The sequence below is a fragment of the Oryctolagus cuniculus genome, chromosome 10, assembly GCF_964237555.1.
Source record: "Oryctolagus cuniculus chromosome 10, mOryCun1.1, whole genome shotgun sequence".
NCBI lineage: Eukaryota > Metazoa > Chordata > Mammalia > Lagomorpha > Leporidae > Oryctolagus > Oryctolagus cuniculus.
In genome coordinates this window covers 66,520,945-66,547,507 of record NC_091441.1, presented here as the reverse complement: position 1 = coordinate 66,547,507, position 26,563 = coordinate 66,520,945, and the positions used below count along the sequence as shown (strand labels likewise).

Genomic DNA, 26,563 nt, shown 5'->3' with positions numbered 1-26,563 from the left:
ATAGTAACAGTGATACTATGACATATCTATTAGAACGGTGAAAATCCAAAATAGTAACAACATCAAATGCTGGTGAGGATGCAGAACAACAGGAACAATCATTTATTGTTGGTAGGAATACCCCAAAAGATGGTATAGCCACTTTGGAAAATGGTTTGGCAATTTCTTACAAAATTAACCATACTTTTACCAAACAATCCAGCAGCTGCACTTCTTGGTAGTTACCCAAATGAGGTGAAAATTTATGCCCACACAAAAACATGCACAAGAATGTTTACAGCAGATTTACTCATAACTACCAAATTCTGGAAGCAACCAAGATTTCCTTCAACAAGTGAATGGCTAAGCAAATTGTGTTACACCTTTACAATGAAATATAATCAGTGAGTACATTTGTACAATGAGAAGTTAATCAGAGAGACAAAGAGATGCCCTATAAAGCCATGAAAAAGCATGAAGGAAACAACTGTATATTGCCAAGTGACAAGCCAATCTGAAAATCTGTATGATTCCAACTCCATAATATTCTGGAAAAGGCAGAACTACAGAGACAATAAAAAAGTTTCATTATTGCTAGGGGCTTGAGAGGAGAAGGGAGAGATGAATAGATTGGAGCACAGGGTATTTTTAAGGAGTGAAACTATTCTGGATGATTGCCTAATGACAGATAATTACAATATGCATTTCTCAAAACCCATAGAAAGGTGGACAAAAAGCATGAACCTAATATAAACCATGGATTTTAGCTAATAACAGTGAATCAATCAGTAGTTACAAGCATACCACACTAACGCAAGATGTTAATATTAGGGGAACCTGAAGAAGTACATGGAGAAGTGTGAGAACTCTGCACTTTCTGCTCAACTTTTCTATAAACCTGAAGCTTTTCTAAAAAGTAAAGTCTACTATATTTTTTAAAATTTTAGCTGACTTGATTATAGAAATTGGGAAGCTATTGCTACAATTCATGTAGAAACACAAGAGACCTAGAACAGCCACAAGAATCTTGAAAAAGAACAAAGTTGGATAATTCATACTTCTTAATTTCAAAACATATCACAAAGTGACAGTAATCAAAACCATGTGGTACTGGCATAAAGACAGACCTATAGATATGGGGCAGAAATAAGAGATTATAATTAAATCCTTATATTTATGGTCACATAATTTTTGAATAAGAGTTGCAATATAATTTAATGAGGAGGATAGTGCTGGGACAAAATAATGAACTTGGACCTCTCTCACCATCTCATAACATACACAAAAATCCACTCTAAAATGATCCTTGACCTAAATGTAAAACTAAAACTAAAAAACTCTTAAAAGAAAATACATGAATAAATCTTTATGACTTCAAGTAACAGTTTCTTAGATACAACACCAAAGCACAAGCAACAAAAGAAAAAAACAGATGCACTGGATTTCATTTTGTGCTATAAATATACAAAATAAGGTAAAAAGAAAACCTATAAAATGAGAGAAAATATTTGCAAATCATATATGTGATAAGGGCCTTGTACACATAACATATAAAGAAGATACGAAAGAAGGCATACATTGTATGGTTCCATTCATACTAAAAGTCCCTAACAGGCATATAGAGAGAAAGCAAATGAATGGTTGTCTAGAGGCAGGTGGGAGAGAAGAGGGAATGATTACTACAGTGTGGGGATTCTTTCCGAGGTAATGAAAATGTTCTAAAATTAGACTGTGGTGATGGTTGCACAACTCTCTCTGAATATGTGAGGAGGCAGTAAAAGAACTAAGAGGCAGACAGACAAGGAAAATAATGGATCCTATAACCATAAGAAATCAAGTTCTAGGGTCGCACTGTGGCATAGCAGGTAAAGCTGCCACCTGCAGTGCCAGCATCCCATATGGGTGCCAGTTCAAGCCCCGGCTGCTCTGCTTCCAATCCAGCTCTCTGCCATGGCCTGGGAAAGCACTAGAAGATGGCTCAAGTGCTTGGGCCCCTGCACCCTCATGGGAGACCCAGAAGAGGCTCCTGGCTTTGGATCAGCACAGCTCTGGCCATTGCAGCCAATTGGAGAGTGAACCAATGGATGGAAGATCTCTCTCTCTCTCTCTCTCTCTCTCTTTCTCTCTCTCTCTCTCTCTCTTTCTCTCTCTCTCTCTCTCTGCCTCTCCTTCTCTCTGTGTGTGACACTGACTTTCAAATAAATAAATAAATCTTAAAAAAAGAAAGAAAGAGGGGCTGGCACCATGGCTCACTTGGTTAATCCTCCGCCTGCGGCGCCAGCATCCCATGTGGGCATCGGGTTCTAGTCCCATTTGCTCCTCTTCCAGTCCAGCTCTCTCCTGTGGCCCGGGAATGCAGTGAAGGATGGCTCAAGTGCTTGGGCCCCTGCACATGTGTGAGAGACCAGGAGGAAGCTCCTGGCTTTGGATCAGCCCAGCGCTGGCCATGGCGGCCATTTGGGGAGTGAACCAATGGAAGGAAGACCTTTCTCTCTGTCTCTCTCTCTCACTGTCTAACTCTAGCTGTCCAAAAAAAAAAAAAAAAAAAAAAAAAGCAAGCAAGCAAGTTCTGACATCAGAGCAGACCACATGCATTTCTAGCTCATCTGCAACGTTTTCAATGGTGACATCTCTGAAGTGACCAGTGAGGTAACTTCTTTCACTGTTTCTGGTCATCAAGCTAACATTTCTCAACTGATCGGAGCCCAGGACCACTTCCCGAGATGTGCAGAAAGACCTACACTTCTCAAGAGAAAGATAACCTGCTCAGAGATCACGACCACTTCCCAAAATGTACATAAGATAAATGTTTCTCAACTGACCAGAGACAGACCCCCGACATATGGAAACCACATGGGGAACTGATCAATCAACAAGCACTCCCATATAAGCCTTACTGGAACTCTCCCTTGGGTCCCTCCTGGTTAGCAGGAGTCTTTGCTTCTCATCATTGTCCACATCATGAATTTTCCTCTGTGAGACAAAGAACTGACCCTACTGGAACTCCTGCAACAAATACACCAAAATCCACTGAATTACATACTTAAATGAGTGAATCAAAGCAGTTTTTCATTATTTTAAAAAAGATATTACATGGAGCCTGCACTGTGATATAGAGGGTAAAGCATCCTATATGGCCGCTGGTTCAAGCCCCAGCTGTTCCACTTCCAATTCAGCTCCCCACTGATGTGCCTGGGGAAAGAGTGGAAGATGGTCCAAGTACACGGACTCTTATACCCATATGGAAGATCTGGAAGAAGCTCCTGGCTCCTGGCTTCAGATTGGCCCAGCTCCAGCAGTTGTGGCCATTTGGGGAGTGAACCAGCAGATGAAAGATCTGTCTCCCCTGTCTCTGCAACTCTGCCTTTCAAATAAATAAATAAATCTTTAAAAAAAAAGATATAACACACGAAAGATGTTATACTCATCTAATCAGAGCTCCAAAAAGGAATATATATATACACATATATATATATATATTTTTTTTTCCAGTCTTTGGCTCAAAATTGATACTCTTCCAAAAGACTCACAAGGTGCCCCAAAATGAATGAAAGGACCCACACCAAGATTCACAGTTTATATTTTCCAAGGAAAAGGAGATGACAGAAAAAGTTTCCAGGGAGAAGAAATAGCTAATGAGGTCCACTCTAGAGAACAAGACAGAGACTGGCATCAGGTTTCTAATGAGCAACATGGAATGCCAGGAAGTAGTGTTCTTCAAAGCTCTGAGAGAAAAGAATTTAACAGAATTCTAGATTCAGACAAACCATCAATTAAGTCTAAGGCAAAAATGAATGCATTTTCAAGATATGCAGGACCCAGAAAGTTTACTTCCCACACAACCTTTCTTAGGAAGTTACTTGAAGGTATGTTATAACAGAAAGAGGGATCCAATTTTTTTTGTTGTTGTTGTTATTTATTTATCTGAAAGGCAGAGTTACAGAGAGAGAGGGGAAGAGACACAGAGAGAGGGATCTTCCCCCCAAATAGCCTCAACAGCAAGCACAGGGCCAGACCAAAGGCAGGAGCAGGAACTCAATTCAGGTCTCCCATGAGGGTGGCTGGGGCCTAAGTACTTGGGCCATCCCCTGCTGCTTTCCCAGGCACATTAGCAGGGAGCTGGAATGGCAGTGCAGCAGCAGGGACTTGAAGGGGTACTCATATGAGATGCTAGCATCACAGGTGATGGCTTAACTCACAATGCTGGGGGGTGAGGGTGGGCAGGGAATCAATTTGAAAAAATAACCCAAGAAACGATGGAACAAATTCAGGAATGTAATAGCGAAAAGTTACTCTACAACAGCTTGCCTCAGACCTACATAGCAATCAGTTAGGTCTGGAAACATCAAGTCTGATAAAGAATTTAAAACAACATTAGGTGTTAACGAGTGATGAGGCAAGATAAAGAAAGATGATTAGAAACTCAAGAAAAACAAAGTCATTCAAGAAAGGAAATATAACCAGTGACCACAAAGTACCAGGGGTAAGGAACTTTTTCCAGCCAAGGGCCATTTGGATATTCATAACATTATTCACAGGCCATACAAAATTACCCACTTAAAAATTAGCCTGCTACAAATTTACTGAATTTCAAGTCTTGCCTGCAGATGCCTGAGCAGGGCCACACCAAAGGATTTCATGTGCATTATACGGCCTGCCAGCTAGACATTCCCCACCCTGATAGTCAATAATATTTATATAATTATTACAATACAAACATAGTTTATTGATTGTCGGCTTTAGAATACACCTGTAGATAAAGCATAGAAGATTCAAACAGTTAAGAAACAGAACAAGGTTAGTAATTTACTGATATAGCACTTACATACTAGGCACTGTTTTAAGAATTTTTCCCTTATACTCACAACAACCACACAAAGCAGGTACGGTTATTATCCCTATTTTTTTTTTTTTAAAAAAAGATTCATTTATTTATTTGAAAGTCGGAATTACATAGAGGCAGAGGCAGAGAGAGAGAAATGTCTTCCATCTGCTGGTTCACTCCCCAAATGGCCAAAACAGCTGGAGCTGTGCCGACATGAAGCCAGGAACCTGAAGTTTCTATTGGGTCTCCCACACATGTGCAGGGGCCCAAGGACTTGGGCCATCTTCCACTGCTTTCCTAGGCCATAGAAGAGAGCTATGGACTCAAACTGGTGCCCATGTGGGATGCTGGCACTACAGGTGGTAGTTTTACATGCTGTGCCACTGCAATGGCCCCTATCCCTATTTGACGGATGAAGAAACTCTCAGGGGCACTGAGAGGTCAGTTAACTTGCCCGAGGTTATATAGCCACTAAGTGGAAAACTGGATTCAGATTCAGCCAATGCATTTCCAGAGTTTGTGTCCTCGATCATTACATCACTGGCAGAGTAGAGGTGTTAATAACTTTGACAATATAAATTACAGGGCCAGTGCTGGGGCTTAGTAGCTAAGCCTCCACCTGCAGTGCAGACATCCCATATGGGTGCTGATTCCCGTCCCAGCTGCTCCTCTTCCAATCCAGCTCTCTGCTTATGGCCTGGGTAAGCAGTGAAAGATGGCTCAAGTGCTTGAACCCCTGCACTTGCATGAAGAAGCTCCTGGCTCCTGGCTCCTGGCTTGTGGTGGAATGAGAAGGCCATGCCAAGATGGCTGCTGGCAACAGAAACTGCCTGGCAACAGGCTGTGGTTGGATGGCTTTGGAAATCACATGACAACCGAGCCTGGAAACAGGCTGTGATTGGATGGCTTCGGAGACCACATGGAAACAGGGTCAGCAACAGTATGGCCAACAATCATGCCTCCCGTTGCTCAAAAATAAACAAAAAGGGGGAAATGTGGTGGAATGAGAAGGCCATGCCAAGATGGCTGCTGGCAACAGGCTGTGATTGGATGGCTTCGGAAACCACATGACAATGGAGCCTGATTGGCAACAGGCTGTGATTGGATGACTTTGGAAACCACATGGCAACGGAGCCTGTCTGGCAACAGGTTGTGATTGGATGGCTTCAGAAACTGCCTGGCAACAGGCTGTGATTGGTTAGGGCATAGACTGCCCCTTGACCGGATTGGCTGCCTTGGCTATATAAGCTGCTGTAGCAACTGAAATAAACGAGTCTGCAGGCTGCTCGCCTCAAGCCTGCTTTCACCCAACTCCCTGGGTCTGTGTGGTGACTCCGCGTCTCTTGTCCCAACCACGCTCCTCCTCTCAGAACGAATCCACCTCAACATCGGCTTCCGATTGGCCCAGCTCCAACCATTACAGCCATTTGGGGAGTGAACCAGAGGATGGGAGATCCTTTTCTCTGTCTCTCACTCTGTCTATAATTCTACCTTTCAAATAAATAAATAAAATCTTCAAAAAAATAAATAAATGGGGCCAGTGCTGCGGCATAGCAGGTAAAACCATCACCCGCAGTGCCAGCATCCCATATGGGCACTGGTTCAAGTCCCGGCCTCTCCACTTCTGATCCAGCTCTCTGGTATGGCCTGGGAAAGCAGTAGAAGATGGTCCAGGTCTTTGGGCCCCTGCACCCATGTGGAAGACCTGGAGGAAGCTACTGGCTCCTGACTTCAGATCAGTGCAGCTCTGGACATTGCAGCCACCTGGGGAATGAACCAATGATGGAAGACCTCTCTCTCTGTCTGTCTCTCTCTCTCTCAATCTCTCTCTCTCCCTCTCTGCCTCTGCTCTCTGCAACTCTGCCTTTCAAATAGATATATAAATCTTTAAAAAATAAATAAAAGTACAAGTAATACCCATTTCCCACATATTTTGATGCAGCCTATCAGAAGTCATGTCACAAGTAGAAGATGCTGAGGGCAGTGTGCACAAATGCAAGGAAAAGTGATTTCTCTGCTTTCTCTAACGTGAAGTGTGGTGCTACTGATGGATGATAGAGTCACATGATCTCCCAAGATTGTGTGCAGCCCTAATAAACCCTCCCTTCTCTAGATTCCTTAAAGAAATGTACTGCTCTTCTTAAAATTTAATTATATTCTATCTCAATGCTAACAAAGGAGAATAAAATTTATAAAGGGACATATAGGCTATTAATATTCCCTTCGTCCATCAGGAATGAAGGGATAGTGTCTATAATTGATAGACTAGAACAGAAAGGCTTTATTAAATACACTATAGGAATGGAAAAGGTAACTAGAGATAAGCTCAAAACAGTGATAAAAGTATGAAGGACGGGGGCAGGGTGGCAGAGAAGATGGTGAGCTATGTCTATATCCATTATAGCTAAAAAGGAGTTTTATATTCATTATTGCTACAACTGATAACTCAAGAGGCTGTAATAACAGCATTATTATATAGCCAAAAGGCTGTCACTAACAGTAGTCAAAAGAGAGCAGTTAACAGATGAAAAGTGGTTCTCCCTGAGTAACAGAAAAGAAGCATGAGAATGGTGTATCAAGGGATTTATTTTTCACTGTGCAGCCTTCTAACAATTTAACAATTTATTACTCTGGTTAAAAATAATATTTAATGCATAATGGTTTCTTTCTTTAGAACTGAACAGAAGTAGAAGGAACCTGAGGTCTCTTAGCCACCGATCCTTTTTTTTTTTTTTTTTTTTTTTGGACAGGCAGAGTTTGACAGTGAGAGAGAGAGAGAGAGAGAGAGAGAGAGAGGAAGGCCTTCCTTTCATTGGTTCACCCCCCAGATGGCCACTACAGCTGGTACGCTGCACCAATCCGAAGCCAGGAGCTAGGTGTCTCTTCCTGGTCTCCCATGCAGGTGCAGGGCCCAAGCAATGGGCCACCTCCACTGCCTTCCTGGGCCACAGCAGAGAGCTGGAATGGAAGGGGAGCAACCAGGACAGAATCTGGCACCCCAACCGGGACTAGAACCCAGGGTGCCGGTGTTGCAGGCTGAGGATTAGCCAAGTGAGCTGCAGTGCCAGCCTCACCCAATCCATTTTACATTAAGACGTGGCAGGCTGTATTTTTCACAAATAGTCACATCAGTATATCCATTCACATGCTTTGTAGGCAACACTCTCACTTCTCTAGCAAGTGCTGGGCCCTCTGTTCCCTCCACTTGAATCCAGCTGGGTCTATGGCTATGGTGGCAATGATACTGTAACTTCTAAGATGAGGCTGCCAAAGGTAACACAGCTTCCCCCACTCTCTCACTTTCATGGACCCTGGGAACCCACTGCCAACATGCAAGAAATCTGGCAAATCTGAAACCACCCTGCTGAAGAAATCCTACAGAGGGACTGAAAGACAGAGACAGAAAGCCAAAATACAGCACACACACCCAGATGGAGAGGGCCTGGGCAAGGAGGAGAAGTAGAGGAGAGATGTAGGGAAGGAGATGAGGTTTGCCCAAAGGATCGTCCTAATCCAGGTATTAGACTTACCAGAGTCTTTCGATTTTTGATAATACAGTAGTTAATAGCCATATGTAGCTATTTAAATTTATAAAATTGAGATATCAGCTTTTTAACCACACTAGTTTTCAACCACAATCACATTTTAAGTGCTCAACAGCTCCTTGCGGCAGTCTCCTTGAATAGAAGGGGCAGATGTAGATCTTTTCCATCATCATAGAAGGTTCTAGCTGCTTCAGATGGTGCCAGCCCCCAGCTTACAAGCCATCCCAGCTAATGCCCAGTGAATGTCATGTTGCACGCAGATGAGCAACTCCACTGAGCCCGCTCAGAACGCAAATTTGTGAGCAAAATAAATGTTGTTTTTGTTGTTTCAGCCACTGACTGATGGGGGAGATTGTTTCCAGGTAAGAGGAACACAAGGAAACTCACACTCAGAATATGAAGTGACATGCTAGAGTTCTGGTGCACAAACCAGTCAGATGGTGGAGTGAGTGACATTTCACTTCAAAGACAAATAAGTATGTGTGGACAAATGAACAAGAAAATCCTCAACACTTGAGCTGTTGATAATGTTAAGCCCAGGTGCTCTGCTACTATGCCCTAGAACAGTTGTATCCACTCCTCTAGGAAAAGGCTTGATACTTCCTGGCTCAGACGGAACAGGAATCTCAGAATGTCTGCATTTAGGAACTGCTGACCAAAAAATCAAGTCTAGCTTCCTTCATTTACTACGATCACTGTCTGAGTCTGAGTTAGGCGAAACATATACTTTTCCAGGTTTTATACTTACATAATATGCTTTACTTTTTGAGGAAATCATTAAGTTTTGTTTTTGGTTTTTTTTTTTTTTTTTTTTTTTTTTGACAGGCAGAGTTAGACAGCGAGAGAGAGAGAGAGAGAGAGAGAGAAAGGTCTTCCTTCTGTTGGTTCACCCCCTAAGTGGCCACCACGGCCAGTGCTGTGCAGATCAGAAGCCAGGAGCCAGGTGCTTCTTCCTGGTCTCCCAAGCGGGTGCAGGGCCCAAGCACTTGGGCCATCCTCCACTGCCTTCCCAGGCCACAGCAGAGAGCTGGACTGGAAGAGGAGCAACCGGAACAGAACCGGCGCCCCTGCTGGGACTAGAACCCGGGGTGCCGGCACTGCAGGCAGAGGATTAGCCAAATGAGCCGCGGCGCCAACCATCATTAAGTATTAATTAAAAAAAAATTAAAAAGTAAAACAGGGGCATGAATCTGGCCTAGTGGTTAAGTTGCCAGCTAGGATATCTGCATCCCATATTGGAGTGCTTGGGTTTAATACCCATCTCCAGCTCCTTACTCCGGCTTCCTGCTAATGCAGACCTGGGAGGTAGCAGGTGATGGTTCAAGTAACTGGGTCCCTGTAACCAATATGGGGGACCTGGATTGAATTCCTGGCACATGCCCAGCACTGTGGGCATTTGGGAAGCAAACCAGTGGATAAGAGCTCTTGCTCTCTGCCTCTCAAACAAATAAATACTTTTTTTAAATTAAAAAATTTTAAAAAGGTAGAGCAAAAAAATTCCGAGCACATTTATCAATATTAATCAAGAGCTTTCTCTTTTTTTTACACTCTCTTAAAAAGCAAGGTATTTTATATAAAAGATAATTTTTAATTATTGGTACTAATGAGTGTTAACAAGCTTAGTTGCAAACAAATAAAATACTTAAGCTAAAAAAAATTATTGGTACTAATGGAAATCATAGACTTGGAGAGTCAAAAAAAGAATCTTGTGATTTAAGTGCATTTCCACCTAAACAGGAATCCAGCAACTGCTTTGAGACTTTTAAAAAATTATTTTAAAAAGAAATTTATTTATTTGAAAGGCAGTGACAGAAAGAGAAGGAGAGACAGTGACAGAGATCTTCTATTGGTGGTTTACTTCCCAAATGCCTGCAATAGCCAGGGCTAGGCCAGGCTGAAGCCAGGAGCCTAGAACTCCATCAGGGTCTCCCAAGTAAGTGTCAAGGACTCAAGCACTTGAGTGACCATTTGCTGCTTCGAAGGCGCATTAGCAGGGAGCTGGATTGGAACGGAATAGCTGGGACTCAAATTAGCACTCCCATGTGGAATCAGGTGTCCGAATCAATGGCTTGGCCTTCTGTACCACAATGCCCACCCAAGACTTTATTTTTACTAATGAACGAAGCTATACTGAAACAATCCGTGGGGGCCTGGCGTCACGGGGCAGTGAACTACGCTGCTGCCTGGGATGCTGTCGTTCCATATCAGAGCCCTGGTTCAGGCCCCAGCTGCTCTGCTTCCAATCCAGCTTCCTGATAACGCATCTGGAAAAGCAGCAGCAGATGGCTCTGGTATTTTTGCCCCTGTCATTCATGTGGGAGAGCTGGAGAGCTCCAAGCTCTTGACTTCAGCCTGATTGAGCCCCAGCAGTTGCAGTCATCAGGGGAGTGAACCAGGAGATGGAAGATGTCTCTCTTTCTCTCACTCTGCCTTTCAAATAAATAAATAAATAAAACCTGTGAAGTGGCAGAGATTTCCCATCTGACCATAGCACTAAGCGGAGCTTCTGAGCTTTGTATGTAGATGACAAAATCTGGCGCCACCACAAGCTTAAACAGGCACACCATATCAAATTTCCACGTACAGAACTAAACGATTGGAGGCCGACGCTGTGGCATAGCAGGTAGAGCTGCTGCCTGTGGTGCCAGCAGCCCACAGGGGTGCCCATTCAAGTCCCAGCTGCTCCACTTCCAATCCAGCTCTCTGCTATGGCCTGGGAAATGAAAGACGGCCCAAGTGCTTGGGCCCCTGAACCCATGGGGGAAACCCTGAAGCAGCTCCTGGCTCCTGGCTTTGGATTGGTCCAGATCTGGCTGTTGCAACCATCTGGGGAGTGAACCAGCAGATGGAAGACCTCTCTGTGGGGTTGGTGCTTTGGCGCAGCGGTTTAAAGCCCTGGCCTGAAGTGCCGGCATCCCATGTGGGCACCAGTTCTAGTCCTGGCTGCTCCTCTTCTGATCCAGCTCTCTGTATGGCTTGGGATAGCAGAAGATGGCCCAAGTCCTTGGGCCCCTGCACCCACATGGGAGACCTGGAGGAGGCTCCTGGCTTCAGATTGGTGCAGCTCTGGCTGTTGCAACCATCAGGGGAGTGAACCAGTGGATGGAAGACCTCTGTTATTACCTCTCTCTAACTCTTTCAAATAAATAAAATAAAATCTTAAAAATAAAAAAAACTTTCTCTCTGCCCCTCTGTAACTCTGCCCTTCAAATAAATTAATTAATTAAAAAAAGTAAATGATTGGAGAACTTAGAGAATCATTATTTTTTAATGTTACTTTTTTTGTGATATTGGTCTAATAGCTTTGTTTCAAAGAGTTTCCTCTTTTACTTAATTTTTTTTAAAGGTTTATTTACTTGAAAGAGTTACACAGAAAGAGGAAAGGCAGAGAGAGAGAAATGTCTTCCATCCAATGGTTCACTCCCCAGTTGGCCACAACAGCTGAAGCTGCGCCAATCCAAAGCCAGGAGCCTCTTCTAGGTCTCCCACATGGGTGCAGGGGCCCAAGGACTTGGGCCATCTTCTACTGCTATCGCAGGCCATAGAAGAGAGCTGGATCAGAAGTGGAGTAGCTGGGTCTTGAACCAGTGACCATATAGGATGCCGGCGCTTCAGGCCAGGGCTTTAACCCGTTACACCACAGTGCCAACCCAAGTTTTCCTTTTTTAAAGATACATTTAGAAATATGGATAAAATCATTATCATGGATTTTCTGGAAATTAAAGTGCAGTTGAAGGGGATGGTGTAGGAGAGTTCAGATGAAAAGGGATAGCAGCGAGTTTGTGACCATTTTAACTGCTCACGATGATTCCAGGCACTCTTCTCTGTTTATATTTGAAAAATGTCCAAAGTAAAAAGATTAAAAACCAACCAACAAACTTCCCTAGTTAAATGTTTTGATTAAAAATGCAAAGTAAGGGTTATCAGAATATGTGGTAACTAGAACTTCAACTCTTAATGAGGACTAAAATGTCATAAATCAGAACAAAATGACTCTGATCAATGAAGGTAATTACCATTCTAGCGCATACTTGTATACACAATTAGTTCAAGGAAGGATTACAGTCAAGAGTTCGCTGACTCAGACAGTCACAGAATGCTCACATGTGTGACTGAATTTATTAGCCCACAGCCAGTGGCTCGGAGGGAGGCCAATAAAGACAGACACACAAAAGGCAAAAGACTGCTGATGGTTTAATAGGATGGGAAAAGAGAACAGCTATGTAAGACATGAAGTTTACCATTAATTATCACAATTTTATGAGGAATCATAACCAGTATGTTCAGTGGGAAGGCCATGAGCTTTGGAGTCAAACACAGACCAAGTTCTACTGGCACTTGTTGGCCCCAAGGATCTTGCCAAATCACCTGAACTCACATTCTCCTAGGAAAATGAGAGTGGTAGCTACATAGTGGGCTTGCTTTGGGGATTAGAAGAGAGAGAATTTAAGTATCTTGGAAGCAGATTCTCTAATCCCAACCACCAACATGCCTGCAATCTTGTGAGATTGAGCCAGAACCCCCCAGCTAAATGGCTCCCTGATTCTGGACTCTCGGACACTGTGAGATAATAAATGTTTACTGTATTAAGGTGCCATGTTGTGGAGTAATCAGTTACACAGAAATAGATAACTAATATGTTAAATGCAGGGTACAATCTATTATTTGACCAACTTTTTTCTTAATATAGTCATTGAGCCTCATTGCTATGTAAATTAGGTGATACAAGGGAATGCTTTAATTCATTTGAATACAGTGGTTATCATCTTGTATGTAAAACAGAATATGAATATGATACTCACTGAACTCCTTGAATCTCAGCTTGCTTATATGCAAGAGAATATAAAAATACAGACCAGTGTGCCATGGTCTAGTACCTGAGGCTCTGACCTATACTTGGGCCTTAGACCCTGATACACACATACCAATAATTCTACACACATACACATGCCCATTTCATATCTGCTGTCAATACAGTTAACACTAAGAACACACTCATCATCCCACCTGGATGAGGCACTTGCTCACGTCGCTGGCACAGAGTGCTTTGTTGCAGCTCAGTGACACCGGGAGCCACATCAGGAACATCAGCCCCGCCAGGGTAAGCGTGATGACACAGGGCAACTTCATGATTCCTCAAAGAAGATAATCAGTAACTCCCAGGAAGCTAAGCAAACAAAAAGAAAAAAAAAAAAACACTTTATTTCAAAGGCAAGTGCTAGAGGAAAGACAAATACAAAAATGAACATCAAAACATAAACCAAGACTCATTGTTTATGTCAAAAGACTTTTGAGTGATCATTTTAAAAGCATTGTCAATGAAAGATTAAACATTCAAAATATAAGCTATAATTTTATACAGTACTGTTTTGATAGCCACCTTCAAAGACCTGGAATACTATGTCTCTCAGAAATGGTGACTGTTGGGGCTGGCGCTTATGGCATAGCGGGTAAAGCCACCGCCTGCAGTGCTGGCATCTCATATGGGCACCAGTTCGATTCTTGACTGCTCCACTTCTGATCTAGCTCTCTGCTATGGCCTGGGAAAGCAGAAGAAGATGGTCCAAGTGCTTGGGCCCCTGCACCCGCATGGAAGACCTGGAAGAAGCTCCTAGCTCCTGACTTCAGATGGGCGCAGCTCCGGCTGTTGCAGTCAGTTGGGGAGTGAACCAACGGAAGGAAGACCCTCTCTCTCTCTCTCTGCCCTCCTTTTCTCTGTGTAACTCTGACTTTCAAATAAATATGTAAATCTTAAGAAAAAAAAAGAAAGAAAAAAAAAGGTGACTGTGGAAGTTAAATTGAATATACCTAAGCTCTCAACAGCCTGAGAGTTGTATCAAGAGAATAACCTGTTTCAATAGTACATTGCTACAATTCAACATTAAAACAACATAAAAACTATTAATACTGTATTACAATTTAAAACACTTAAAATTTTTTAAATTCTTTTTTTAAAGATTTATTTATTTATTTGAAAGGCAGAGTTAGAGAGAGAGAGAGAGAGAGAGAGAAGGAGAGACAGAAAGAGATCTTTCATCGGCTGGTTCATTCCCAAATGGCTGGGCCAGGCCAAAGCCAGAAACAAGGAGCTCCTTCCAGGTCTCCCATGTGGGTGCAGGGGCACAAGGACTTGAGCCATCCTCTGCTGCTTTCCCAGGTGCATTAGCAGGGAGCTGGATTGGAAGTAGAGCAGCCAGGACTGGAACCAGTGTCTATATGGGATGCTGGCACTGCAGGTCACAGGTTTAACCCACTACGCCACAGCACCAGCCCCAATTTTTTAAATTCCTACAATCAAAACAAATTGAATTATTTATAGCTATCTCATTTTATCTCTCACCATATTTAGCAAGAATAAAGAAAAGTGTGTGCAGTCATTCCTTAAATAATTGAACCAGTAACAAAGGGGACAGTAAATTATTAATGGCATTAAGAACTCTGAGTAATTTATTAAAATGTAAAGATATTGTTTGCATTCTATTAGATACAGATTCTTTGAAATCATAAGATAAATCAGTTAAAAATCACAAAGGAGGCGGGTAAGGCCAGCACAAAGTCTAACAAGGGTTAAACAGGCAACAGGCTATTAAACTTTAAAAAAAAGTTTTTTCTTGGGATAAAAAAACATGCCCCCAAAACATTATCAAACAAAATAAATCGCTACTGGATGTAACAGGGATAGAAGGTTGGCTTATGGCGTCTTTACGATTCTTCTCAACTTTTGCAAGTATTGCAAAGTACACTAAAGAACAGGTAACCAGGAGTGAAAAGCATAAAGGGCTGCGTAGCCAGCATGAGTCAGTTTTTAAAGAGAAAGCCCTGGCGCTATTACCCAGGCCCTCAAGCACTGCCCTGAGGACCGCTAGTACACCCACCTCCTAACTCAACCCCACAAACAGCCCCGGATGCTTTCTGCAGCCCCCAGCACGTATTCAGAGAAAGCCTCTGAGGCTGGCTGTCCCGAGCTAGTTCTCCTGCAGCCACGGCAGACGCGACCCCATGCCGCTTCCCCCATCTTGCGTGGCTGTCTTCGGCAGCCCTGGACAAGTTCACCAGGAAAGGAGCATTCGAGGGACTAAGAGCGAAGCCCAAACCAGGTAACAGTTAGGTCAAGGGCTCCTGGGTTTCCTAAGGAGGCAGGAACAACAACGCATCAAAGAGGTTTTTCACGCATCCAGCCTCAGACTGGCGACCTGCGGTACTGACAGCGATCGCGGCCCAGCAGGACCTGGCCTAGGGTCCGGCCGTCCCAGAGCCCCCAGCGCGAGGGAGCAGGAGGCCGACGGTGGCCCGGGACTGGGACTCCTAGCCCCTTACCCATTCGGCCGCTGCGGGCTGCGGAGGATGAGGGCCAGGCCCAGGGCCTCACGCGCCGGCCTGCACCGAGGGCGTCGCAGGGATGCTGCTGGTTCGGCCTGGAGCCGCCCGCCGACGCACCTTCTCAGACCCCCCGAGAACCCCGGGCCCAGGCCGCGGCCCTCCGTCCAGAGAGGCCCGAGTTCGGCGCCCGGCCCTCCGCGGCCGGGAAGACTGCACCCCCCACCGGCCCGCTCCCGCTCACCGTGCGCCGAGAGGCCGCCTGCCCTTCGTTTCCCGGCGGGTCGGCCGAGCCCGGAGCGCGCCGCAGCGGCTGTAAGAGCGAGGCCAGGCCGCGCCTCCCGCCGTCCCTTCTGCGCAGAGCCCGCAAGCCTCGGCCACCTGAGAAAAGGCCCGCCTGCAGTCCTCCTCCCTGATACCCTCGGCTCTCGCTGGGGCTGGCAACCGCCAGCTCCCGCCAGGAGGCGTCTCTTATACCCTGGGCGCCCAGGTCAGCGCGCACGCTCCCCGCCCACAGACCACGCCCCGCCGCCGTGGCCACGCCCGCGCTAAAACCACGCCCACCCGCAGCCCCGGCAGCCGCCCGCCCGCAAAGCCACTCCCTCACCGTGACCCCAGCCCCGAACACCCCAACACCCCTCTCACACAAACACACGCTCACGCTCACCCGCAGGCCACTCCCCTGGGCGCACCCGCCCGGGCCCCTCAGAGCCGCGTCGCGCAGGCTGGCCGGCCGCGCGCGCTTTCCTTTGCCGGCTCTTCCTTGCTTCGGTCACCTGCGTCGGGCTCCAGCAGACCCTCCTGTCACACCCATCTCTGGCTCCCCTCTGCTGCACAGCGTTAGGAACAAACACGTGGGCAAGTGCCGGTCGCCGGGCTGAGGGTGCGCTGTGCCTCGCAGCGGCCCCGGCAGGCGAGCGATTCCCGGACGCGGAGCTGAGGCACAGCGCGATGGAGCGGCCCAGCCCGCCCCGGAATGGAACAGACACTTGAACCCTCGCTGCTTTTCGTCAGGTTTCTGGGATCCACCTCAGATCGACGAAGGACCGCCAAGGGCAGCGCCTGCCGAGGGCCCTCAGCTGTTTCTTGAAGCGTGCGAAGCCCGGGGTGTGCGCAACATTGGGAACTCAGCGAAGGTCGGGGGCGTGCACCGCCAAGGCACCGGGCAGCGCCTCCCCGCACGCCTGCGTACCTGTCAAATAAAAAAAAGAAGAAGAAGAAAAACGAAAAGAGGGGTTCATCCCACCAAGAGTTAGCATGCGGGTCAAGGAAATCGAGGATTGCACTCGATGTTTTCCCATGTGGGAATCTGCTTTTTAAAAATATATTTATTTGAGAGGCAGAGATAGGGAGAGAGACAGCGAGCGCCCATCTCGTGAGTCACCCCTTGTGGGTGAAGCGGGGAACTTCATCCAGGTCTCCTACGTTGTAGTTAGGGACCCAAGTACTTAAGCCATCACCGCTGCTTCCCAAGGTGCAAATTGGACCGGGGGGAGGGGGTGCGGGGGGCGCTGCTGGAGTCAGAAGCAAGTGCAGGAATCCAACCCAGGTACTCCCAGGTTATCCGGTATGGGATGGCCAGCGTGTTAACAGCTAGGACAAGCACCTGCCCCAGAATTTACTTTTTATATTTTATTTCTATTTTTTTTTTTATTTGTTACTTGAAAGGGTTGAGGTAGGAGGAGACCAGTCTTCCATCCACTTGTTCACTACCCAAATGCTTGCAACATCCAAGTCTGGGAGAGGCAGGAAGCCAGGAACCTGGAACTCCATCTGGGTCTCCCACTTGGGTGGCAGGGTTACTCAAACACTTGAGCCATCAGCACCACCTCCCTCTGCATGCAGGAAGCTGGAGTCAGGAGCTATTGAATTCATGCACTCCTCTGTGGTTTGTTGGTGTCTTAACAAGGGTGCCAAATGCCTGCCCCAAGAATTTGCTTTGTAAACAGGATTCAAGCATGATTAAGTTGGAGCCCAAAAGCCTAGAGGAGCCATAGGCCCTTTCTCCTTGGAAAAAATGACCTAGTGTCAAACCCTTGCACTACTGAGTCTTTTCTTTTTTTCCAAAGATTTTATTTATTTACTTGAAAGGCAGAGTTACAGAGAGGCAGAGAGAGAGAGAGGTCTTCCATCCACTGGTTCACTCCCCAATAGCCGCAACCACGGAGCTGAGCTGATCTGAAGCCAGGAACCAGGAGCTTCTTCTGGGTCTCCCACGTGGGTGTAGGGGCCCAAGGACTTGAACTTCCTTCTACTGCTTTCCCAGACCATTAGCAGAGGAGCAGCCAGGACATGAACCAGCGCCCATATGGGATGGCAGCACCACAGGCAGAGGCTTGGCCCACTACACCACAGTGCACACAGCGCCAGCCCCTACTAAGAGGTTTCAACATCTTTCTACTGCCCTTTATTGACTGGAAGGAAACAGAAAGAATGGAAATAGTGGAATGGAGAGGGGTGGGCCTCACTGTTGAGGTTAGTTCATTTTCGTACAATAAGAAGTACAGATTTTCAAAATCGTCCCTGCAGTGGACGTTTGGCACAGTGGTTAAGGTGCCACTTGGGATGCCCGCATTCCTTACCCAAATGCCTGAGTAAAGTCCTAGCTCCTTCACTTCCGATCCAGCTTCCTGCTATCATGCACGCTGGCAGGCAGCGGCAATGGCTAAGATAGTGGGGTCCCTGCCAACAATGTGGGAAACCCAGACTGAGTTTTCTGCTTCCAGCTTCAGCCAGGCCCAGCCCTAGCCACTGTGGACATTTGGGCAGAAACCGATGAATTGAAGCTGTCTCTCTCCAGCTCTCTGCTTATCAATATAAAAGAAGCAAATAAAAGATCCCCAATGTGAGAACTTGGGGTCAACTCCCCCACCCCTAGGAATGGTACATCAAACCTTATCAGACCCCTCATATGGGAATTACTGATCTCATATGTCATTGATATTCAGTGACATTTGATATCTGCTGTGGTGGCCAAACCAGTGTCTTCTGAGAAGCACTTGTGTAAACGTACACTTCAAACTTTCACTAGGTGGGGCCGGTGCTGTGGCGCAACGGGTTAAAGCCCTGGCCCGAAGCACCAACATCCCATATGGGTGCGGGTTCTAGTCCCGGCTGCTCCTCTTCCGATCCAGCTCTCTGCTACGGTCTGGGAACTGGGAAAGCAGTGGAAGATGGCCCAAGTGCTTGGGCCCCTGCCACCAGCATGGGAGACTAGAAGAAGCTCCTGGCTCCTGGCTTCAGATTGGCACAGCTCCAGCCATTGTGGCCATCTGGGGAGTGAACCAGTGGATGGAAGACCTCTCTCTTTGTCTCTACCTCTCTCTATAACTCTGTCTTTAAAATAAATAAAATAAATCTTAAAAAAAAAAGCTTTCACTAGGCTTGACATTCTGCAGAGACCTCCTTCCATCCAATTAAGCATTAGACTTTAATAATTTTGGAGCTCACTACACGGTTATTGTACCTCATGCATCATGTGCCTTTTCCGTGAGATTTCTTTGCATTGTTCTCCCTCCTTTCAAGCAGTGTGAGCCTAAGAAAAAACTTCCTAAAAAGATTTATTTATTTATTTGAAAGGCAGAGAGAGAGAGATGACAGAGATCTTCTTGTGCTGGTTCACTCCCCAGATGGCCACAACAGCTAGATCTGGGTCAGGCGCACAGAACTCCATCCTGGTTTCCCATGTAGGTCGCAGGGGCCTAAATACATGGACCATCATCTGCTGCCTTCCAGGCTTACTAGCAAGACACTGGATGGGAAGTGAAGTAGCCAGGATTGGAACTGGTAAGCTGTTGTGGGATGTGTGAGCATTCCAAACAGTGGTTTAATCTGTGCCACAATGCTAGTCCCAGAAAAACTTTTGAGTGGCAATAACTGCGTGGTTCATGAAATCATACTTTGACCATCTCCTTGTTTCCACCAACAGAGAGGCTGCCAGTATCCCTCGGCTTGTGTCCTCCTGTTCCATGTTTAGCATCTTCAGATCAATGCCTCCCCCTCTTCTCTATGTTAACTCTTCTCCCTTGCTGCCTCTGGCCTTCCTGTCTCTGTCATTATAATGTGTGTTGGCATAGTCCCCACCTAGATTCCTAGATAATCTCCTGATCTCAATATCCTTTACTAATCACATCTACAAGGTTAAGATGTGGAAATCTTTTTATGGTAATGGTGACAGCAGCATTTTGTCTGCCTATCTCAGGAGAGTAACCAAGACAATTGTGGCTTGTGAACTTCTGATCTGGAACTCACTCTTGTATGTAAGTGATGGGTTTATACACTCCACTCTGAACCTCCTCTTGTCCCAGCCAATCCACCCAGAGGAAAAGCAAATAAAAGCCAAGGCATGGATTTTCAGTGACCCTGCTAAGGAAGGCATTCCTGATTGACCTGGATTCTTCTCTTCTGAGCTGGGTACTCAAAGCTCGGTCAAGAACTCCAGGCCTAGCCTGAGGGAGCAGGGCAGAGGGTTCAGCCCGTGGTCCCACAACCCAGTGGAGGTAGGATGGTTGCTTTGTCAGCTGACTGTGTCAGGCTGGATTCCCGTTAGTAATGCATAGTGCCATTCTTACCTCTTTCCGCAAGGTGAGAGTGTGGGGGGTTAGTAAACACATTTGAAATAACTGTAAGTGACTGTTCCTCAGCCTCTTAGTCATCTCCTGGGGCCCGGAAGATCTGCTGGGGGCTAGAAGTTTCACTCTCTGCCCCTTCCTCCCTGCTTTGTTCGGGGAACGTCTGCACCGTGGGCCCAAAAGAACGAGGAAAGAAGGTGAATTAGTCCCAAAGGCCTCTCAGCTCTTCCTGTTACAACCAAGACGCACAGGAAAGCATAGGGTGGTTTTTGCTTTGATTTCTTCTGAATTCCAAAGCCCCTTGTAATTCCCCCTGCAAGAACAATGCTCAGGGGTCTGGAGGCTGCAGGTCCCCAGCTAACCCAGGGAAGGAGGCAAGCAGCCCCCGCATCCATGTCCGGAGAGACAATGCTGTTTCAGCAAACAGTATTTGCAGTGGGTTGCCCAGGGCTAGTGGGATATTTACATATGTTCTGAAAGCCTCTAAGATTTCACTAAATACAGTATCTATGTGTGGCTCATTGTTGCCTACCAAAGTAGGTCCAAAATCTGTGCCATATTATTTTTTTAAAAGATATATTTATGTATTTGAAAGGTAGAATGACAGTGACAGAGACAGACAGACAGGAAGATTGAGACAGAGATAGAGACAGAGATAGAGACAGAGATAGAGACAGAGATAATTGATCATCTTCCACCCTCTGGTTCACTTCCCAAATGGCTTCAAGGACAGGCCTGGGCCAGGCCAAACCTCAGAGCCTGGAACTCCATCTAGGTTTCCCACATGTATGGCAGGGGCCCAGGTACTTTGTCCTCTGCTCTTACCCTCTTTGCTTTCCTAGTCCCAATAGCAGGGAGTGGGATCAGAAGCACGGCAGCCAGGAGTTGAATGATTGCTCTGATACGGGATGCTGGCATTGTACACGGTGGTTTAACCACTGTGCCACAACACTGGCCTCTCCATGCCATAATTATTTAAAGTATTTATTACATATTTTCTAGAGACAGCGAGTTGTAAATGAAGAGCAATAAGGAGCAAAGGACACAATGTGACTGCTATGGTTTGGACATGGGTCAAGTGTGTCCTCCAGGGTCTCACGTGTTGGAAGCTCAGGGTGGTGCTGTTGGCAGGTGGTGTGTGTGGACATTTAAGAGGTAGGGTCTGGGCTGGCGCCGTAGCTCACTAGGCTAATCCTCTGCCTGAGGCACTGGCACCCTGGTTTCTAGTCCCAGTTGGGCGCCGGGTTCTGTCCCAGCTGCTCCTCTTCCAGTCCAGCTCTCTGCTGTGGAAGGCAGTGGAGGATGGCCCAAGTGCTTGGGCCCTGTACCCGCATGGGAGACCAGGAGGAAGCACCTGGCTCCTGGCTTTGGATCAGTGCAGCGCCGGCCGTGGTGACCATTTGGGGGGGAACCAATGGAAGGAAGACCTTTCTCTCTCTCTCTCTCTCTCTCTCTCACTGTCTAACTCTGCCTGTCAAAAAAAAAAAAAAAGGTAGGGTCTGGCATAAGGTCATTGGGTCCCTTAGGGCGCTGCCCTGTGAAGGAACTGATGTTGGGTGTCACAGGGCCCAGTAAGTTCTCAGGAGAGGGTTGTTGTGAAAGGGAGAGCCTGACCCCATAATGACCTCCTGGCTTCCTGGCTGTTGGGCTTCTGGCAGAAGTGGATGCAGTGCCTGGGAGTGCAGCAGCTATTTGGGTCCATGAGAGAAAAGCCCCATTTCAGTGATGAATAGAGAGCTGCTGCCTGGCTGGTTTGTGGTCTTGGTTATGGAGAACATCCTTGAATGCTGGGATGATCGTTTTCTACCTGCAGAAAAGCACGAAAAAGAAAATAAAATGGGCCGGCGCTGTGGCTCAATAGGCTAATCCTCCGCCCATGGCACTGGCACACTGGGTTCTAGTCCTGGTTGGGGCGCCGGATTCTGTCCCGGTTGCCCCTCTTCCAGGCCAGCTCTCTGCTGTGGCCCAGGAGTGCAGTGGAGGATGGCCCAAGTGCTTGGGCCCTGCACCCACATGGGAGACCGGGGGAAGCACCTGGCTCCTGGCTTCAGATCAGCATGGTGCGCTGGCCGCAGTGGCCATTGGAGGGTGAACCAATGGAAAAGGAAGACCTTTCTCTCTCTCTCTCTCACTGTCCACTCTGCCTGTCCAAAAATAAATAAATAAATAAATAAATCGAATAAATCGGTAATATCTGCCTTATAAATGTCTGCTGGTTACTTTTTAAAAAATCATATTTAATGTTAGTTACACTTTTTTTACAGGTAGGATTTATTTTCAGTTTATTTGAAAGGCAGAGAGAGAGAGAGAGAGAGAGATCTCATCTGCTGACTCACTCCCTGATAGAACATAAGAAAGTCCATGTAGGGGCTGGTGTTGTGGTGTAGCAGGTAAAAGCTGCTGTCTCTAACACCCATATGGCGCCAGTTCAAGCCGCAGCTGCTCCACTTCCAATCTAGCTCCCTGCTAATGGCCAGGGAAATCAGGGGAAGAAGGCCCAAGTGCTTAGCCCCTGTTACCTATGTGAGAGATTAAATGAAGCTCCTGGCTTCAACCTGGCTTAGTCCTAGCCATTGTGGCCACTTGGGGAGTGAACGAGCAGATGGAACATATCTCTGTGTCTCTCCCTCTCTCTCTCTGTAACCTTGCCTTTCAAATAAATAAATATGTCTTTAAAGAATAAATAAAGTCCAGGTGAACAGGTTGAATAATGTGTATTAAGTTCTATACTGTTATCTGTGTTTTTTTTTTTAAGATTTTATTTATTTATTTAAAAGGTAGAGTTACAGAGAGGGAGAGATAGAGAGAAAGGTCTTCTACCTGCTGGTTCACTCCCCAGATGGCTGCAATGGCCGGAGCTGGAAGCCAGGGGTCAGGAGCTTCTTCCGGGTCTCCCACATGAGTGCAGGGGCCCAAGCACTTGGGCCATCTTCCACAACTTTCCCAGGCCATACGCAGAGAGCTGGATCGGAAGAAGAGCAGCCGGCACAGGAACTGTCATCCATATGAGATGCCGGCACCGCTGGCAGAAGCTTAGCCTACTATGCCACAGCACCGGCCCCCTGTTATCTGTGTTTCTATGACAACCGGGCAGGCCCCCGTGGCTGATACATTCTCTGCTGGTCAGCGGGCCAGTTAGGCTGATACATTTTCTGTTATGTGACCCCGTTGGCTGACGGCCACTATTGTGTAAACCCTGGATATAAGGGAGGCCAACTCTGGTGTTGTTGGCAGCTGCTGTTGTTACTGATGCTGCTTTTGCTGCTGCCGGCTGAATAAAGCCTGCTGCCTCTACCTACTGTTCTGTGAGTGTTCTTCCAGTTTCTGGCTTTGCGCACCTCAAAATCCCAGGCAGCCAAGCATGGATCCAGCGTCTGGCATAGCTGGCAGGAATCTAGGGTAAGTGCCCTTGGGTGTCCTGCTGGAGGACATGTGGCCTCCAGCAAGGCCGGGATATCCCGTGGTATCCAGTGGTGTTGGTCCTAGCATCTTGGCAGGAATGGAAACAGGTGGTTGGGAGTCCCCAAGCCTTGCAAAAGGCTCTATATGTCCTGGATGACATGGCGGAGGGCAGTGCTGGGCAGGCAGGATGGCTATGGTTTACGGCATTGAAGCAGCAACATGAAGTCACACTTGCCAGCGACGCCCGGGTATGAGAACTCCGCCGCGTGGAGGAATGGCTGGAGGCCGGGTACAGGCATACACTTTGGTGCTGGGAGCAGGATTCTTTTCAGGCCAGCATAGAATTTGGGGGTGAATAACCACAAGTGGCTGTAGCCTTATGGGCCTGAATCTCCTCTACCCCCAGGAGTGGGCTGGAGTCTCTGACTCACCCATTACTGTAAAAAAGCCATTGCATAGGTTCAGAGAGATGCTAAGATAAGAGCAGGGTTGCAGTGTGAGTCTGTCTAACTGCCTTGTGGGCAGGAAATAATACTGAGCTGCAGGCAGAGATCCGTGGAGAGCGGAGCTTGCGACAGAGCTTAGGGAAAACAAGTGGGGGAAAAGACAGGCACTTGCAGGCAACTGTGGTAAGCTCTGCCCAAGGCCACACGTTCACCTCGCCATCTTCTGGGGAAGGGGTGGGAGGAATAGAGAGGCAGCTACAACAGCTGTGGAACCAGCGACGAGCGACCTTGACACAGCTGGCCCTGATAAAGCAACAAGCACAGGATCTCCATCACCTGGCGAAGGGAACCAAAGACCAAGATAAAAGGAAAAATGACTCGGCTACAAGAAAGCTGACATCAGTCTTCATAAAGCTGTTGGGTGCTCGTGAGAGCGGGCAAGGTCATGGGACAGGGCCCTCGTTGAGGGCTGCAGCAGTGACACCAGGCGGGAGCCCGAGTTACCGACAAGGTAGATTTCAGCTATGGAGTTCAAGTCGGACAGCCTGTGGTCTGGGCCACCCACAGCGTGCAGCAGGGACTTTGCCAGTGCTCCAGTGTGGTCAGCAGATGCCCGAGATGCACACGAGCACAACCAAGACGGTTTGGGCTGCGTCCCACACCTGGTCCCATGCTGCGTGGAGAAGATCCCATCCCCGGCAGCACTGGCACGTGGATTTTATAGGACCTCCACCCTCAGAAGAGGGACTCAAGTACATGTTCACAGCCATGGACGCAGCCACAGGACTTCTTTTTCCCCACCCAGCTCTCACGGCCACTCAGGATGTGGTCATATGGGTGCTGGAGCACCTAAATCAGTGTAGCCCGGTAGTTAGCCAGTGACTGGAGTTTGCATTTCGTAGGCCATTGATGTTTAAGTCTGGGCTAAATATCTGAATATATCTTGGCAATCCCATGTCCCCTACAGGCCACAAGATGCCGGCATGATGGAATGCTATAATAGCCTGCTAAAAGAAAATTCATGGGTTGGGAACTCACCCACCTACTTTCAAGGGGTGGACCCACTGGTTGAACTGAGTGTTCTATTTGTTGAACAACCGAGAAAGAGAGGGACGTCTCCATTAGATAGGTTACTGCGTAGGCAGCCACCGTGTATACTTACTCAGGTTAACACAGGGGATGAACTTCTGCAGCCGGAGAATGGCCCTCATGGCCTTCGATTGTCCCCAGCTCCCTCCCCTTTAACAGAAAGAGACACAGGTAAATGGTTGTGGCCCTGGTTTATGACGACTAATGTCAGTCCCTGGATGGCCTTCCTTACTCTATGGGGAGCAGGGATGCAATATCAGTTCCAAGGAACACCCTTGGTAACGGCATGGCTGACCCCGGTACCAGGGCAAGTCCCCAGGCGTGGTCAAGGTGGCCCATTGAGGGAAACGTGTGTTGGCCACGTGGCCTGCTCTGCAACTGCCCATGATATTGTCAGCCAAACACAAGAGATGGCTACCGCTGACCAGGACGTCCTCCCTTCCCTGCTACTGTCCTACCCAGAGATAAAACAGTGGCTTGTGGATTGCCTGAAGGGCATGACTTGCCCGTGATGGTTTCTGTGTTACACTTAACCTTTTCCACCAGGCTGATTCAAGCCAACAGTACACACGCCATGGTGCATAACGTATCCCAGTGCTGGGTGTTATGTTGAATGTGCCACAGGAGCAGGTAGGGGATTCTTGTGGCACATCCACCCAGCTGCTAAGGAGATCTGGACGTGACTGTCTTCCAAGAACCCTTCCAGCCCAAGACAGGGTGCAACCCAGTGAGCAATCGAGAACCTGCTGAGACGGTGTGGAGGCAGCCGCAGCCTGCTCCTTGAATAAGCCATATGGAATGGTTGCCTGGGGGAACAGAGCTTAGGCACAAGGTCTATATGTGTAGAAAACAGCAATGGCCCACTGAGAATTTTTTTTTAGGTTCCTTTATTTATTTGAATGTCAGAGTTAGAGAGAGAGAGAGAGAAAGGAGAGAAAGGGAGAGAGATATCTTCTATCTACTGGTTCACTCCAGATGGTTGCAACGGTCAGGACAGGGTCAGGTGGAAGCCAGGAGCCAGACGTCTCATCCGGATCTCCCACACAGGGCAGGGGCTCAAGCAGTTAGATCATCTTCCACTGCCTTCCCAGTGGCAGTCCCCTCCTTCCCTCACCCTCTGAGAATCACACTGCAGGATGAATCCCACAGGATATGTGTGAAAGTATTACTAGGGGGGTCGGCGCTGTGGTGTAGCGGGTAAAGCCACCTCCTGCAGCACCGGCATCCCATATAGTCACCAGTTCGAGTTCTGGCTGCTCTACTTCCAATCCATCTTTCTGCTATGGCCTGGGAAAGCAGTCGAAGATGGCCTAAGTCCTTGGGCCCCTGTGCCTGCGTGGGAGACCTGGAAGAAACTCCTGGCTCCTGGCTTCAGATAGGCACAGCTCC

The 26,563-nt window shown here is 47.2% G+C and overlaps 1 protein-coding gene across 2 annotated transcripts in view; it reads right to left on the bottom strand.

Moving 5' to 3' along the window:
- Positions 1-16,211, bottom strand: part of TWSG1 (twisted gastrulation BMP signaling modulator 1) — a 59,726-nt gene extending 43,515 nt beyond the window's left edge. The window contains exons 1-2 of one of the 2 annotated variants that reach the window (XM_017344005.3): positions 15,911-16,211; positions 13,357-13,516 (exon numbers count right to left, since the gene is read on the bottom strand). In XM_017344005.3, the coding sequence (XP_017199494.3) occupies positions 13,357-13,479 (123 nt within the window). In that variant the 5' untranslated portion in view covers positions 13,480-13,516; positions 15,911-16,211. Of the gene's footprint in view, positions 1-13,356; positions 13,517-15,666 lie in introns of both variants that reach the window. The other variant, XM_070050482.1, reaches the window with a different exon arrangement.
- Between the last annotated feature and the right edge of the window lie 10,352 nt (positions 16,212-26,563).